Genomic DNA, 18,124 nt, shown 5'->3' with positions numbered 1-18,124 from the left:
TACTTTGTAATTAGAATACCCGCCTCCTGATGAGTCTGGTCTTTAAGATAAGACGGTGCCGGATTATTCAGCACCTTTTAAATTCAGTTCTAGATTTAGAAAGGAGCAAATGAGGAGAAACTAATACGGAAGAAATATACTCTTTCCTTCAAAGTTGCTGCTGACTGGTACACTCCAGACTAATCACAGTTTGCCAGTGGTAACGCTATAGTGTTTTCTGATTATATCTGACGTTTTTGTGCCTTAATTGTTAAACTGCCTTTAATATCTGAAACTGTCCATATGACTTTTTCAACTGTGGAAAGTGACACTTTTTGTATAAATAAATCTTAAGAATGAATTTTACATACTTGGATATCAGCATATGTTTGAATCAGAATCCTTTGTAGTTTTTCTGCAGTCTGTTTATTTTTTTCGCTTTTAAATGTTTACCAGAGAAGTCTACTATTCTTTGAACTTGAACTTGTTCGTTTAAGACTTTTCCTATTTTACGAACAAAAGAAATGTTTTAACCTTGTGACAAGCAGCACAGTCTGGGGTTTAAATATAAAACTGACTGCTTGTTACTGACTGACATAATGGGCATTAAGTTCAAAAGTATAATCATATACAGCAACATAAAATCTTTTATTCTTCCTTGGTGTAATAACTTTTTAAAGAGTTAGTACAAGCAGATATTGTCATGACTTTTTTTAAAAACTGAATATATTTTAATCTGGGAGTATTTCCTGTAATTGTGTCTATTGTCGCTCTATGAATTATGTTAACTTTGCAGTTTCAATCTGTCTTCCAATTGCAATGAGCAGCAGAAGAATAGCATGTACTATACAGAAATTTTAAATTCTAAAATTAAAACTCAACCGCATCAGTTTTTGTAGGGTACAGAGGATTGGTTAGCTGGCATGTAATTGTCATGGTTCTGGGTCAGTGATCGGGTGTTATTAATCTTTGATTTGATCATGGTTTATCATTGCTAGTCTTTTGGTTTATGGCTCTGTTTTTCTAGCTCTAGTTGTTCTATGTTTTGTGATTTCTTGTTCTTGGCTTTTGTTCTTGTGTCCCTCATGTTTACTGTAGGTTTAGTTCTGTCTTCATGTTTATTTTCTTGTTCCCCAGTCAGTCATGTGTGATGTCACAGTTTGTTACTCCTGTGCCCTGTGTTCCCTCTGTTCAGTGTCAAGTTTGTGCCTCTGTGCCTGTTGTGTGTTTCCTGTTTTTTTTTTTTTTTGATAGTCCCTGTCCTGTGCTCAGTGTGTCTGGTTTTGCTTCCCCTTGTCTCATTAGGTCTGATTCATCCCAGCTATCTTACCACCTGTTTCCATCCTCTCGTTGTCCTGCGTGTGTATTTAAGTCCTGTGTTCCTTCCTGTTAGCTGTTGTGTTGTACCTTCACTATACTGTGTTTCTTCCTTCCGCGTTCCCAGTTAATTCCTAGTTGTCAGTTCCTGGTTTATTTTGTAGTGTTTTAGTTTGCGTTTTTTAGTTTCAAGTTTTCTTTCTGTATTTGTAATAAGTTATTTACAGCGAAATAAAATCTGCCTCCTTTAGTTCATCCCTCTGTGTCCTGCGAGTCTTGCATTTGAATCTAATCTCCTGCTTGCGACACACAAAACATGACATTAATGGTGTGCTAATTGTTGCCTACCTACCGAGCTATGGTTAAGATAAGGTAAACACATTAGAAGAGCAAAGATGGAGGATGAGTGTTAGAAGGATGAGAAAATAAACTTTTTTCAGTAAAAGTTATTGTGAGGATCCCTGATAGGCAGAGACAAATGCAATCATATAGTAAAACAGACGCTGAGAATGGACCAGACTTCAGTCAAGACAACATCTTAGATTCATCCACAACACAAGGTTAATTAAGCTCCATTCTGTCCATGTAATCTTTCAGATATACCACTTGTTCATGTGTGTTTAAACATTCAATGATTACATTGCTTTTCAAGGTAAATAAAGCACATAGTGACAACATGTTTCCGTGCACCTCAATTTATTTCAGATTTCCACAACACATATGAATCAACTATAAGACCTAGACATTTATAATTCATCTAAAAGCGTCACTCTTAGCTTTGTTCACGTTAACTTAAAAATCAAAAAATCAGTTTTATTTGTTGTTGGATATGATCCACCTATGCTTTATTCAGATTTTTTATACAAGGTCTAAGACATATTTTTTCAGTCTAAAAACATTGCATTAAAAACATTAACTTTAGGGGATTTCTTTAAATAGAGGCATGCATAACTCAGCCACAGGAGGCCACAAGCCAATTTACTCCTGGTGCCAAGCCCAAGCCCAGATAAATGGTGTGGGTTGTATCATGAAGGTCAAACATGCAGATCATAAAGAATGAAATTTCTGTACCACTTTGTTCGTGGCCCAGGTTAACAATGACTGACTCTAGTGTTAGCTGACAGAGTGCCGGCTAACACTCTAACTTCTAAATGAAGTGCTCTGATTTGTAAAGGGAAAGAGTGAGCTGAAATGATGGAGAATCATGTCATGAGCATCATGTCAAAACTTCAATATAGCCTATGTTGCTTTTGGCTAAATTCTTTACTGTTGGAACTGTTGCAAAGCAGATGTTACTTTTGCAGAATGACACTGAAATCTTTCTAAAAAAAAAAAAAATCTTATTTTAGTTATATAGACAGTTATTTGAATTATCCTCTTGAGATACTTCACATGAATCTGACCAATCTCAAGTTTACACTTAGTTTAGGCCACCCTCCTCTACAGGGCACTATAAGATGACTTCTTGCTTCTCTTTTTTTACACTTCTGTTGGGGTCACAGTGCCACCCATGAGACGGCAGTGAAAGGAGGTGAGGCGAGCTAGGACCTCTACCAGGGTGTCATGAGGAACAAGGATGCATAATCTGTGGGAGAGCACCACAGACAAGAGTCAACTTTTTTGAAGCAATGCAACATGCTCAAAAGGTTTTATGATTTCATATACTTTACCTCAAATAGAAGCTGTCAGTCATTCCCCCATGTTCACCTGCACCAGCTAATACACCCTCCTCTTCCAGTAATTTCTGACAGTACAGAACATCAGCTTTCAGCCCCAGTAACTGAAAACAGAAGTGCACATAGGACAGTATGGCTTTCAACTTTTGTACCATCAGAATGATGCTTTTTTTTTTAATGTTCATATTTTTTTCACAATCCCTCAATGGTCTGTCTTCAGGGTTAAGCCTTGTAAAGAATAAAGGTGGAATCAGGTTCAAGTAAGGATGATGGTTTGGCATTCATTTGTAATGGCTAAACTTAGTGGTAAGAGACTTGGTATTCCATTAACATTGATAATAGACTGATGGAGGAAGATAGATGGAAGATTTTTGGAACATTTCCCACCTTGGCCTGCTCCTTAATACCACATGGTAAGTGCAGGCGAGGAAAAACATAGATTCCTCCAAGCGCTGGCTGACACCTTACCCCTGGTAGTTTATTTAGGAGCTCCTGAGCCCATTGAGCATTATGGGACAGAGTAGCCAGGATGAAGGTCTCCTTTGTGAACAGAACAACAGGTAATTAAAAGTAAGAGTGTAACAAAGGACAACTGCTGGCTTTTGCTGTTTCCTCACCTGCATGTATGTGTGATACGATGGGTCTCCAGGTTGTGGCGGATTGACCATAAGATCCAAACCAAGCTGTCCTGTGACTGGAGTAGTGATATCACCACACAATGTGTTATCAAAATAATAAATCACCTCTGGATCCATATTAACTACCTCCATGTATCCAGCCCTCAGACCACACCTAAGAAGCAGACATAGATTATTTTAATTAATTTATCAATATAATGTATCTAAAATTTGAGAAATGTCTAAACTATTCATTTAAATGCATGCATGCATGGTATAAGAAGGCATGGAAAGTGAAGCTTGAAAGTATATTTCAAAGTGTATTTAGCCTACATTAATTCTAATGATCAGTATGTGGTTGCATAAACAAGCTATGCTATAGAAGCCTAAAGCCCTTTTCACAAAGGATGCGGCGCATACAGCGCTGCGCACAGAAACACATTCATTTCTATTGCTTGTGGTGCAGAATAATGGTTTACTGCTGCATCAAGCAAAGTGCAGCGCAAGCATATCAGCAAAAGGTACTCACACATGTCGTGGTCAAAGTTCAAACCAGTTTAACTTTGACTGCTGCGCGTTGTTATGTACCTTCGTGCAACCAATAAAAACGAAGCCTACAGCTGCACTAAGTTCAACCATAGGATGAAGAAAAACATTTTGCGCATATTCGAGTTGGGTGAACTTTTTGACAGAAGTTAAGGTGCATAGTTTTTATACTTCTGCTTTGAGAGATACTTTTTTTTTTTTTACATTTGAACATAATACAACACAAACTCTCAAAGAGGACACAAAGTCACAGAGATACATGTTTTGAAATGACACGGAGCAGGGGCATCTAGTACATGTAGAGCGGCCATAAACAAAACTGACATACAAGCGGAGCCTGTCCCGTTTGGTTCTTTTGCCATCAGAATTATTGTCTAAAGGCGAAGAAAGATGCCCAACGGATTTACTTTACCAAATGGACCATCCCAACCTTGCCGTAATGGTCCATTTGATTTACCTTTTATTGTTTATTTTATTTTATTTTATTTTTTTTACTTGCTAGATACGGGACAGGGGAAAAGAAAAGGGAGAAAGAAAGAGGGGGGAAAAAACAAAACAAAAAAAAACAGCGGAGAAGAGGGACGGGGATAAAGGGCAAAAAACAAAAACCAACAAAATAAGCAGACAAAAAATACATATATCGATCACCTGGATCACCTGTTGAGAAAGAAAAAAGAAAACAAGCAGAAGAAAACGAGAGTAATAGAATAAACAACATCACAATGATATATGGGAATATAACACTAAATACTTAATATTAAACATTATTGTGCAGCACGTAAGATCGACAGCGCACAGTGTGCTTTGAGGTAGGAGCCAAAAAGGGTGTAGTTTGTGTGTGTGATCACCTGTGTGTACACCTGTGAGCATGAGCGCGCTTGTATTTAAAAGGTTCCTTAATGTAATGATCTGCTAGAGGGTGTGGGGGGCCACAGTCCCATCCTCCAGGGCATGAAGCAGGTATGGAGGAGATCAAAACTCCAGACATCCAGAGGCCCCCAGAACACAAGAGACCAAGGAAGACCAACAGAGGGGCAGCCGCGCCACTGTCCCAGAAAGAGCTGAGGAGAGTCCCAGATGAGGGATCACTCAGCAGCCGCAGAGCAGAAGCCAGGGGGGGTTGCAGTGACGTGCCCGTGAGCTCCGCCGGCAGCCAGCTGTGCCAGGGTGACCGAGCCCCAGGCCGAGAGGCCGAGGGCACCCCACCCCCGAAGTGGCCCGAGCGAGCCCCAGGTTCCAGGCCCGGATAAGCAGCCACCAAGGAGTGAGCCGGTGTGTACCCGGACGCCCACCCCCGGACACAAAGAACCACCAACGCATCGATGTCTGAGGGCGTCTGCCACCGGCAGGTGAAGTGGTGGGGGGAGATAGGCCTCCAAACCTTGGAGGGCCTGAGATGTCCCCAGAGAGGTGGCGTCTGATACCCAACCTGACATATAGACACAGACATACAGGCACACACAGATACAAACATCCATTCCCACCCTCATGCTCTCATAGGCAATTACTCCACACTCAACCAACGTGGAGACAGACATAAAGAGACGCTGTACACACAATCACACTCCCCAAGCGTACTCTAAGAACCGGGTCTAGGTACCCTTGCCCCTGGAGGGGGAAACTGCACCCAGACCCAGGTGGTGTTACCCTTTTCCCTGCAGTGGGGAGAAGCAGACTGCCCCGACTCCGCAGCAGCAGGGAGGCCCCACACACCAGACCCCAGTCGGACGGCCAACTCCTCCTCCTAGCCCCCCCGCTCCAGCAGGCCGCAGAGACCGGGGGTGTGAGAAGACTCCAAACCTCCCTCTACCCGCTCATATGTAGTGTTGATGTATATGTGTTCTAAGGTGCAATTAAAACCCAGGAGGGCATGGAGCTACCTGCCAGAGAGCAGCAGGTAAGCGCATAGCCCCTCCTGATAGCCCTCAATGTCTACGTGTATTTAAAATTGAGAGGTGGGCAACGACGCCAGGGGTGCGGTGTACACCCTGATGGTAATTTGGAGTCCGTGTTGTGAGCCCACCCCCAAGATCCTATATGTATGTGTTATGAGAGTGTGAGTAATGTGAATGTCTAAGTTGTGAGATAAAATTGAGGCAGAGGCAGCCAGAAGGGGACAGAGGGGGGGGATGCCTCCTCTGCACCCTGGTGACACACCCCTACCCCAAGGCCCTGCATGTGTGGGTGATTGTGGTGGAGCGGGAAGAGGGAGGCAGCTGGAGATGGGGAGGGAAGAAAGGGAGGGGCAAGTGACCCCTCCCTGGGGCCAGCTCCCCCACTGACCCCAGTAGGCACCCCCATGCTCTGCAACCCGCCAGGGAAAGGGGGCCCAGGCCCATCCGGACCAGGGCCCAGTGCAGCAGCGCCGCCCGGCCCCACAGAGCCCGGGACAGCCCACCCGACCCCACTACAGAGAAAACTGCACCCACCCCATCATCCACTCATCTTCCAGACTACACAAGACAATAGACGCCCAGGCTGAGATCTTCCTCCACCTCTCCTATATCTCCCCCTCCTGCAGAGAGAATTCCTGAGGAGAGGAAAGCTCCTGCAAGATGTGACAACCTCCCCCACCAGTTGAAGAGTCCCCCAGGTGGCTCGATGCACCGGCGGCACCCTGCGCCAGGACTGGGTCCCCATATACCCACCCGCCCACAACCCCAGCAACACACCAACCAGGACCCGAGCCCCCGAGGCCCGGCCAGGGCCCCAGCCCAGAGACGGAGCGCCCCCAGAACCTCACGCCTGTCCCGGACCCACCCAGGGGCAGCCAGGCTACCAGGTCAGTAACCCACGTCTGTCAGCACAGACCCTCCCCTAGCCCCGCTGCACGCAGCCACGAGGAAACCGTCACCTAAGAGCCAACAGAGCCCTTAATTGGCCATGACCGCTACCCCGGGTTGAGCCCCCCAAGGAAGATGCTCCTGGGGAACCCCCCGACGCCCTAAGCCTGTCCCTACCCCCACACCAATCACAACAGTGAAGGTGGGACCAAACTATGACCCCCCACCCCCACTAGGTGATGGAGCTGATCAAAGGAGCCCAGAGCAATTGATCTGATGTGGTGGCAGAGGCTGTATCAAGACTAATGTAATCTAATAGATAATTTCTATACTGGTTAGAATTAAGATTATTTTTATTTTTCCAGTTCATGAGGACTGTTTTCTTGGCTATGCATAGGGCAGTGAAAACCATGTGGGCTATATTCTTTTCTGAAGTGACATTATCTAAGCTGCCCAACAAACACACTAAAGGGGAAGTTGGAATGTTACATTTCAGACACTTCGATAAGTCTTCACATATCTCGCGCCAAAACTTCTGAACTGGTGGACAGAACCAAAGAGCGTGGATATAATTGTCCGGTGAATTGGTTTGGCAGTGTGAGCAGTTGTTGGTAGACGTAAAGCCCATCTTGAACATCCGATGACCTGTATAGTGCACTCTATGTAGTATTTTGTATTGAATTAATTGAAGACTGGGATTTCTAATTAGATGAAAGGTTTTTAAGCAAATCTGAGACCAAAAGTTTTGGTCTAAGTTAACTGATAAATCCGCTTCCCATTTTGCAATAGGAAGTGATATTGATTCATCTATTTTAGAAAGCATTCTGTATATTTTGGATAGTAATTTGGGGGTTTTAAGAGTAAGAAATTGAACCACACTTGGTGGTGTTTGTAGTTCAACTTGACCCGGTTTAAATCTCTTTTTTACTATGGATTTAATTTGTTGATATTCTAAAAATCTTTTCTTGTTGATCCCATATTGTGTAACTAGTCTGTCAAATGAAATAAATTCTGTTCCTTCTAGTATATGTTCTAAATATTTGATTCCTTTACCACTCCAATCTGAAAAGTTTATCATATTATTGTTTTGTAATATGTCAGGGTTGTTCCAGATAGGTGTATGTTTGTATAAACAAGCTATGCTATAGAAGCCTAAAGCCCTTTTCACAAAGGACGCGGCGCATACAGCGCTGCGCACAGAAACACATTCATTTCTATTGCTTGTGGTGCAGAATAATGGTTTACTGCTGCATCAAGCAAAGTGCAGCGCAAGCATATCAGCAAAAGGTACTCACACATGTCGTGGTCAAAGTTCAAACCAGTTTAACTTTGACTGCTGCGCGTTGTTATGTACCTTCGTGCAACCAATAAAAACGAAGCCTACAGCTGCACTAAGTTCAACCATAGGATGAAGAAAAACATTTTGCGCATATTCGAGTTGGGTGAACTTTTTGACAGAAGTTAAGGTGCATAGTTTTTATACTTCTGCTTTGAGAGATACTTTTTTTTTTTTTACATTTGAACATAATACAACACAAACTCTCAAAGAGGACACAAAGTCACAGAGATACATGTTTTGAAATGACACGGAGCAGGGGCATCTAGTACATGTAGAGCGGCCATAAACAAAACTGACATACAAGCGGAGCGGAGCGGCATTTTTAATAGATAAAAGGCAAATGGCTTGAACATGAATTGAGGCTGCAGAGTGGGGAGAGCCTCAGAGGGGACTGGCGGCGGCTCTCAGGCCGGGCAGATCTCCGTGTACTAATGAAAAGCTTGTATAGCCGAGTGTGTCGTATATAGAAAGAGCCAAAGCAGACCCAGCAGACTTGCTGTGGTGCAAGTAGTGGTAGAATGGCCTGTTCTGGCTGGAACCAGGCTGGAACCAACTCCGGTGTTTCCTAGCATTTGCTACAATTGATTCATTTGCAACTTCAGCCAAATAGCCCAAACACTCACTAACCTAACATCTCCCAAAGTTCCTTTTCAGTGGATGCCTCCACTCAAGAAGCCTTTGACACACTCTTCGCTTCCACCTTCATCCCCATTAAGCCACATCCATCTCAGGTAAAATGCACCCATATGCCTTTTTCTCTAGCTGTCTCTTTCCCAAAAAACAATAGACAATGATGTTGGAGACTGCAAATGCCAGCTTTCAAGCTAGACTTGGGGAATGGAGACATTGGCTAGAAGGAGTTGAGCACCCTTTCTTTGCATGGACAGACCTCAAGATATGCTTGCATATCTTCAAGCACAGTGCCTTTTGCTCATCAAGCCATACGGATGCAATTTTTTCTGCACAAGTCTGGGGGCCTCCGCCCGAGCCGGAGGTTTCTGCACCTGCTGGTCCCATCACCTCCGCCGGTCCACAGTGGAACATCGCTGGACTGGCAATATCTCAATTATAAAGATATATAAAATTGACTGAGGCCTAAAATGATATTATTACAAATATCTTTTAAAAAAAAACCAAAAAAAAAAAACATTTTTGCGCCTCCGGCTTCCAGTTGAGCTCCATTGCCACCACTGTCCATGCGGCCATCCGCCAGAACTTTTGTCTGGGATCCTGTTGGAAATTGTTGTTGACATACATAAGAGACAGAACTCACTCTCCAATGCAGGTACTGGATAAAGAGTGGAAGGAGATCAGCTGCACTGTTTCTGCAAGCTCTCTATCCATTTCAAACAGGACTTTCTTATAGGAAATAAACTCTCTGTCCTTCCCATACACGCTGTCCTGGTACACCTGGAGTGCAGAGGAAAGAAACTGGTAGATAAAGAAAACCTGACAAAAGCATAATAAAAAGCCAATCTGAAAAGACAGCTCATGGTCACCTCGTCAGCTAACAGTAGGACTCTCTCAGCTGCTGCGAACTGAATCACTTCCTCTATTGACTTCCTGTCCTGCACATGCCCTAGAAAGACAAAGGTAATATAAACAGTGATGAAAGAAGACTGTATCTCCATCTAATGCACAGTACAGTGCAATAGTTACACCCTTTGGCACATCCTCTACAGTGAAAATAACAAATAGCAAAGTTTTACAGATTACAGTCTAAAGTTAAATGTCAGTCATATATATTTAATCTCTTTAATATTCTGGATATTTATAATTGAGCTATTTGTATATATTAGAGCTATTTCTAATATTTTGTAACTTTTTAATATATTGTATTATTTAATTTAGTTCAGTCAGTTGCTGTCCAGCAAATGTAACCACATAATTTCCTTAGGGATTAATAAGGTATGCTGATTCGGATTCTCATTTCACTTAGCTACTGTGTTTTACTTACCTGTGGGATTTCCCGGGTTGCTGATGTAAATGGCTCTGGGCTCACAGTACCCCCGAGCAGCTTTTAAAGCTTGATGCAAGTTGTCCAGGTCTACAGCCCACCCTCTCTCCTCTGTCAGCTGGTACGGTACCAAGACCACCCCAGCCTCCTCCAGCACATTGTACAGCATGTGTGGGCAGGGCCCAGGTATCAGCACGCCTGTCCGAGTATTCCCCTCACCACTGGCCAGCAGTTTCACAGCAATCTTATAACAATAATCGAAAAAGCTATATTTTTTTCCTTTAGGGAGAGCAATCTTTTCTGTCACTTTTTGCTACAGGTTATTAAAAAATCAGGAATAAATGAAAAAAAAAAAGAATGTTTGAAGCAGAAAACAAAGTAAAACTGTTTCCCCTTGCAACTCCTTTTGCCTTTTTCAACAATGAGAGATCACTCACACATTTAAGCTTTTCTTTACAACTAACTCAATAAACTATGTTTAAAGACTAAAGTAATGCAATACACCTGGTTGTTTCAAAGATTCTAAAAATACGTTACATGTAGAAGTAAACATGTTTAAGCTGTTGTCTGGGAATATCTTGGTTATTTTGGCTGAGGTTTTTACAATGTGTAAAGACTGGACATTATTATTAATACAAATCATATTATTTTTCAATTAAGTGCAAAGATAAAATGTGCAAGCTAAACAACTACTACAGTGTGCTATAGCAGAAGATACATAAAAAAGTCATGGAAAGGATTTCCACGTCATTAAATTGCTTTATTACAGCATTATGCAGTTCTGTTATTCCAACTTAATGTACTTGAGTTGGCTAATTAATTAATGATGAATCAACTTATTTACTGCAGTTGAGTCCAGCTTAATTTAATTGAGTTGATCCAAGCCATGCAAATTACGTTAGTCCAGCAAAAGCACTTAATGCTAATAAAAAGTCATTTATGAACAATAAATAGCAATAGCATACACGTGGTGTGTGTATAATTTTCTGCCTCTTGTGACCCTAGTGATTCTCCTGTGGTTTGTAATGATTTTGTGATATTGCAAGTCGACGCAACTAACCACTCTTGCTAGCTTGCATTATGTCATCTCAACAAGAATAAATTTAGCAAGTGTTATGCTGTTGAATTTCATGCAGATTGTATATGTTTCAACTATGTTCACTATAGAAACATCAAAATATTTAGTTCAAATTACAACTTAGACTCTTTAAATGAAATAACTATCCAATTTTAGTTTTTTGAATGATGGTAAACCCTAAAGATTTGTGGGTGTGTGGTCTGAGTGATACAGTGGCTTGCAAAAGTATTCGGCCCCCTTGAACTTTTCCACATTTTGTCACATTACAGCCACAAACATGAATCAATTTTATTGGAATCCCACGTGAAAGACCAATACAAAGTGGTGTACACGTGAGAAGTGGAACGAAAATCATACATGATTCCAAACATTTTTTGCAAATAAATAACTGAAAAGTGGGGTGTGCGTAATTATTCAGCCCCCTGAGTCAATACTTTGCAGAACCACCTTTTGCTGCAATTACAGCTGCCAGTCTTTTAGGGTATGTCTCTACCAGCTTTGCACATCTACAGACTGAAATCCTTGCCCATTCTTCTTTGCAAAACTGCTCCAGCTCAGTCAGATTAGATGGACAGCGTTTGTGAACAGCAGTTTTCAGATCTTGAATAAAATTGATTCATGTTTGTGGCTGTAATGTGACAAAATGTGGAAAAGTTTTTGCAAGCCACTGTAACTGCACTTTCCAGCTGTCTGATAGGAGTCTCCTTCACTAATTCAAATTACTGAACTGAACCCTTTTTTTTTTGTTTTTATGCTATTGTGTCCTTTCAAAGAATTTTAAAAAAGATAAAGTGGCTGATAAAGTTGGACGTTGCATCTTGCATCTTAAAATGTGTTTTATTGTGTGGCCTCCCTTGATGTTTAACATGTTTGATTATGTAGCATTTGTGTAACTAGAAATAGTACGAATAGTGTTCATAGTCATACCATTATAGCCCTTTGAGAGCCAGCAGAAATAAAGACGTTTTGGGCATATGAAGGAACTCCATCTCTTTTTGTGATGAACTCAGCGATGCTTTGCCTCACATGACGAAGACCAGAGGATGCAGTGTATGAACCTATCAAATTATAATTATTTAAGTATATTTCAATATACATGTGAGCAGGGCTGGACTGGGACAAAAAATCGGCCCGGGCATTTTGACTAGAGACCGGCCCACCAGGTATTATAGGAAAAACCATAAAGCCTTTGAATGAAAACAAACGTCGTTGTGACAGTGATGTACACTGTCTTGTTGGTACATATGTATCAATCTAATAAACTTCAACCTACACCATCCTCCCTATTCTGGTATTCTAAACAATACTTAGCCAAAACCCAAAGACTGCTTGGTTGAGTTAACCTCCTGAACTATCTACAACATATGGTGGAAACTTGAAATTAAGACAGAGAAGACTAGAGGTGAGACATGACCATTACTGAATATTAAAAATAATAAATGACAGATTTAGAGATATTTTCATAAACTATTCATTTACCACATCAATAAATAGCATGGCAGGGCAAAAATATTTTTTCTAACATGGCAACCTTTAAAAAGTGGAAGGAGACAGAAAGACAGGTGAGAAAGAATAAAACTTAATTGACTTTTTGATGGCATTTTACAAATAGTACTGGTACAGTATCTAGAAAATGTGGGAAAATACTGGCATCATATACAGTACTTACTTCTGAAGAAATTATGATGGGACCCTGAAAAAAATTACTATGTACAATAATGGATTTCTATACATCTGACATCAGATGAAAACTTTGGTTGTGAGATTCGGATAATTATTTGTTAAAAGCAATTAAAGAAAATTTAAATGAGAATAAGAAAGTATTTTTGTATTTTCATCTTCATGTTTCCCTCTCGCCACATATCCAAACCGATATCATGACCAGCAGCTTTACGGCTGTGGCTCCAACAAACATCAGCTGATACTAGAAAGTAATATTAAATAAATTCTAACAACAGCTGATCAAGTTTAAAGGTGCTTCTGCTGTTTAACGCGACCTCCGCTAGTTTCCAACTTTCTGGCGCAAAGTGGGAGATAAACAAGCAAGAGAGACGGGACTTGCGGCAGAAACGCCGATCAGCTGATCATTGATCAGTTTCGTGATTGAAGTAGCAGCAGGAGAGGGAGGGGGGAGAATGAGATAAGAAGAGGCAGCTGACAGCGTACTTCATTCTAGCTGAAGTACGGGACAAATCGCGTTTATTTTCAGCTCAATACGAAATGCGTAATTTTAACTCTGAATACCAGACGATTCCCTTTTTACGGACGGTTGGCAACTCTACTAACTAACCTTATGAATAAAATAAAGTTCACCAGTCACATCATAGCACCCGCCCAGCAGTATAGAAACTCCGTCGTGCTATAGCTAGCACGCAGTACGAGTTATTGTAACTGACTGTAAAAAGTTAGCACAACGAAAATGAACTACACCTAAACTAGGTTTATATCTGACCCAGATAGACTGCAGGTCATAACTTCTCACCTGAAGCTCAGTTAACCTGACAGTCGGACCGGCGGCCGCCTCGGGTCTCTCCTCTTCTGCCTCCCCTTTCCCTCATCCACCTGCTGGCCTCCACCACTTGCTAATTTTACTGAATCTGTGAAAGCTCCACCATAGCCACTACCAAACAATTGAGTTATTTTTACACATCTGCCAGCATCTGTCCAATCCGCCACCTTTCACTGTTTACACCGTTACGGAAAAAACAACAACAACAAAAAAAAAACATCGGCCCATAAAAACGAAAAATTACCATCGGCCCACTGGGCAAATGCCCAGTATGCCCGATGGCCAGTCCAGCTATGCATGTGAGTTAAAATCCCAGACTCTCAAGTTTAAAATTCAGTTTGTACATAAAAATCTTTCCATTTTTTAACCCTCACCCACACTTGCTCCATCACAGGCCTCCAGGAGTTTCTGAGCTCTTATCTTGACATCCAGAGGAAAACATTTGTCTTCCAGCAGCTGAGGGTATACACACACTGCCAAGACCTGAGGAAGTAGGCCAGATTCAGAGAGGACTTTGTAAACAAGTCTTTTTGAACAAAGAAACTGGTTTTAACACATCAAGAAGACAACATGGTTACAAATATATGACATGTATGGTGCAAGAGTGCAAGAGTAATACAAAACGCGGGAATTAACAATAATCACTATACATTACATCCACTGCAGAAAGTAATGGACATAAATGAAGCGCATGAAAATAAAATGGATAAATAATATTACACTTAAAAAAATCATAACTTATGTGACAGAAACACAAGTTTGACAGGAACGCTTACGCAACATAAAAAGTTACACAACACAGTTAATGAGCACTAACCTGTCGAAGAAATGAAACATGTTGTAAATCAACTCTGTGGGGATCACCGGAGCTAACATCAATCACCTTCTTGAAGGGTTTCTGCGCCCCCTGCAGGACAAAACATGTTTAGGACTCAATTCTCTGGACTCGAAACAGATTTTCTCAGTTCTCGCAACATTTCTGAGGTTCTCAGCGCCCAAGTTAGCTAACAGTTTTAGAGAAACAACTCAGTTAAAACAATTAACTCATAAATCAAGAAGCAGTTTGAATGTTCATTACAGCTGAAAATTTCTTTGATTTAATGAAAACCAGCCTGGTTAAAATATTTAGAGTTTTAATCAAAATGGCAGTGGACCACAGAAGTGTGTTCCTCATCTTCAAATTCCCTTAACTCTTTAACCCTTAAGTAACCCTTGAAGTTCCTTTCTGAAGTGAACCATTTCTGTCATATTTAAAGCTTTTGCTTTAACTCTTTCACTGAGACTTCAACTTTGCTAGCTCTTCATTCCTCAAAGATTTTATCAAAGCAGCTCCGCTATGTTTGAAATGGCTGCAAACCTGTTGTGTGTGTGCTCTGCGAATATGCTTACACACATCAGGGGCAACTATGGGTTTAATATCTTGCCCGAAGACACTCAGTTAATCAGACTTGAAGAATCAGGGACTGATCCACTGCCCTGCGGCTTAGTTGAAGACCCACTACCCTCTGAGCCACAGCCATCCATTTGGAGGTACTACTTAACCTGCTAAGTTAAGTGACTTCACATTCAATAACTTACAGACAAAGTGGGTATAACGCAAGAGTTTGATAAGTTAAGTTTACCATGCATCAAATAAAAATGAATTTAGATGAACAGAAAACAGCAGAAAATAATTTCAAGTTACAGTCTGTAAATGTCTGATCAAGGAACTGACCTCACAGCCCATTGTTCATTCAGTGGGCTGGTTTATTGTGCAAATGTACTGTATATAAGGTTGGAGAAACCTGCAGTCAGCGGAGGCTGAAGAAGTCACTTGGATGGACGAGGAAATGTTTCTCTCATTGAAAACGTTACGTCCAGATGAACAGAATCAACCTTTTGGGATACTGTCTGTAACATTTAATCACTAGATGTCACTAGATTGTTTATTGCAGTTAACTGAGTTCTGTTTTTTTACCCCTCCCAATTCAAGAGTATAATCCTCACCACAATGGCAGCTGTAGGACAAACATGCCTTACTCAGCCAACAGAGATCAGAAATATTAAATTCAGACCTCAATAATGGCTGCCACTGGCTTGTGTGATTCTGTTACTGTGTGGATTGAATCCAGCTTCAGTGCAGAGTTTTTCCACCTCTCAGTGTCAGTCCTCTGTTTACCTCAGCTGTCAACACCAGGTGAGAAGCTGTAAAACTTTGTAAGAGTCCAGTGCAAGTCAGTGATGGATCTTCTGACCAATCACAGGTGAGCTGTTGACGATATGCTGAACGTTTCTGTCGGTAACACTGCTGTTGTTGCTGCTGTTAGCGAAACTGTCTTTGAAGGGGATGTAAAGCTGTGGGACCCTGACAGTTAACAATGTCATACCATGTAAGAATGTAACCAAACTGTTTAGCATTGAGAAAGTGTGAGTCGAACATTAACATAGTATTAGTTTTTAACCAGCTGTTGTTATTATTTAGCCAGTTTTTGTCTGTTGCCCTGAGACGAGAAGGTCACGTGTCTAATCTGCTGACAATATTTAATTCCAATCAATCAATCAGCAAGTCTTAAGGAGCTCAAAAAGAAAGCGACTGGACTTTTCTTTCTCGAAGACATTTCACCTCTCATCTGAGAGGGCTTTTCAGTTCTAATGCATGTTTCTGTGTGTTAGAGCCCTGACTTGAGTTCAGGAGATGATGCTTGATGATGGTGAGGATGAGGATGACATTTTAATAGGATGCCAGTTTTCATTTCTTTGGTTGAGGACTCTTTCTCCTGCAACAGAACATACATGTGATGCTTCATATCTTGAATATGGAGGAGCAGACATGAATTAAAATGTATCTCCACAGTACGCAAATGCCTACGGGGACTCTCTTCTCTTCTACATTTGGTATTTTACATTTGGCCCACATAAAACGTGATTAGTCTGATGAAAGAAGTCCTTCCCGGCCACTGCATTCAAATATAGTGGGACAACATGGCTGCTTCCACAAACTGCAAACCCACTGATATGTATTTTTAATAGATTAATTATATGTTTGTTGGAAGACGTAATTACACACCAACCTACTATATATTTCAGAGTACACTATGGTTTTTTGGCTATTAAATAACGTAAAATAAATTACTGACTTCACCTTTAAAGGTGGTGTAACACTACTACTGCGTATGTGGAGAAGATGTAGACATTTGTTCACAACCCTGTGACAACCATTACAAAAAATAAACAATTAAACAAAAAAATCAAAGAAAAATGTATTTCATTCCTTCTCCACAGGAATCTGTAACTCTCAATTTGTAAGACCTTCTGATTAGTAGATGACCTGCTTCAAAACCTAAGGCACAGCCGCATAGTGTAGTTGCATGTTGCCACCTTACTGAGATGCTTTATGTTACTTTTACTCCTTTAATTTAGCACTCCTCAGTAGATCTAAGAGTGTGTAGATAACTCTGTAAATCCTGTAAGCAAGTCGAGCTGTCTTCTCACAAGTGATTTTTGTGATTGTTTGCTGTGACAGATCTGTAAATACCTTTTATGTGTAAATCAATGAGTTTGGCAAGTGTCAATTTATCTATATTTAGAGCTTCAGCAGGGAAATGTATGCATTCTCATTTACACATTTGGCTACACGTTCTAAAAATAAATAAATAAAAAAAATCACACATTGCGTTACCACTTGAGGAGAGGCTAGTCTTTCCTGATGTTTGCTACAGAGGTTTCATTTACTTTATTCCACAGACACTTTTACTTAAAAGAAAGATATTTTGGATATATAAGTTTGAGCTGATTGCCAGGACTTACCAGTGAAATCTCTTTTCTGATGCGTTCAGCCAGATTCTGAAGCATAGTTTGTGGAGAGTCTCTAATTCCTCTTACTGTGGGGTTCACATGTTGAAGAGAAGTCATCATTTCCATGAAACAGTTGAATTCAAATGTTGGAGTTGTCCACTTAAAACTACTGTAGTCTGAGGAACTTTGCCAGACAGACACTGCTTCTTCCAAACTACTTTCTACCAGACAAAACTAGAGAATAACTAACTGGTGGACCACTTCAAAGGAATGAAATGGGACTGCAGATTTAATATGTAATCCTTTGACCAGAAAGAGACCTATGTACTGGTCTAAAAGAAAATAATGTCATGTAAAACCCAAGCAAGAATATTTATATATTAACTTGTATTTTTAAATAGATCACAACATTTTAGAAATTTGTTCAGTTCAGTTCATTTTATTTCAGTTCAGTTCATTTTTATTTCAAACATGTGCCTTCACAATCATTTCCAAATATCATTTCATTATTTGTTTGAAAAGGAGTAGGCAGAAGTAATTACTTATTTG

At 40.9% G+C, this 18,124-nt stretch overlaps 1 protein-coding gene across 1 annotated transcript; it reads right to left on the bottom strand.

Annotated features, from left to right (window-relative positions):
• Nucleotides 1–2,775: 2,775 nt before the first annotated feature.
• LOC134646670 (alanine aminotransferase 2-like) lies at nucleotides 2,776–17,692 on the bottom strand. The gene is made up of 11 exons (XM_063500533.1): nucleotides 17,588–17,692; nucleotides 14,619–14,708; nucleotides 14,176–14,284; nucleotides 12,220–12,350; nucleotides 10,215–10,458; nucleotides 9,757–9,836; nucleotides 9,531–9,667; nucleotides 3,590–3,764; nucleotides 3,360–3,512; nucleotides 2,967–3,076; nucleotides 2,776–2,881 (listed from the first exon to the last, which is right to left on the bottom strand). The coding sequence occupies exons 1-11, from the start codon at nucleotides 17,690–17,692 to the stop codon at nucleotides 2,776–2,778; spliced, it is 1,440 nt and encodes a 479-aa protein (XP_063356603.1).
• Nucleotides 17,693–18,124: the final 432 nt, after the last annotated feature.

The sequence above is a fragment of the Pelmatolapia mariae genome, linkage group LG17, assembly GCF_036321145.2.
Source record: "Pelmatolapia mariae isolate MD_Pm_ZW linkage group LG17, Pm_UMD_F_2, whole genome shotgun sequence".
In the NCBI taxonomy this organism is placed as follows: domain Eukaryota; kingdom Metazoa; phylum Chordata; class Actinopteri; order Cichliformes; family Cichlidae; genus Pelmatolapia; species Pelmatolapia mariae.
Note: the sequence above shows the minus strand (reverse complement) of the source record. Positions and strands in the feature narration are given on the sequence as shown.

Excerpts from the sequence above, each read along its gene's own strand:
- LOC134646670 (XM_063500533.1), bottom strand. The coding sequence starts at position 17,692 with ATGACTTCTCTTCAACATGTGAACCCCACAGTAAGAGGAATTAGAGAC. Across the intron at positions 10,459-12,219 it reads GCTCTCAAAGGGCTATAATG|ATTGCTGTGAAACTGCTGGC; the intron begins GTATGACTATGA and ends TATTGTTATAAG. Across the intron at positions 9,837-10,214 it reads CAACCCGGGAAATCCCACAG|GGCATGTGCAGGACAGGAAG; the intron begins GTAAGTAAAACA and ends TTGTCTTTCTAG.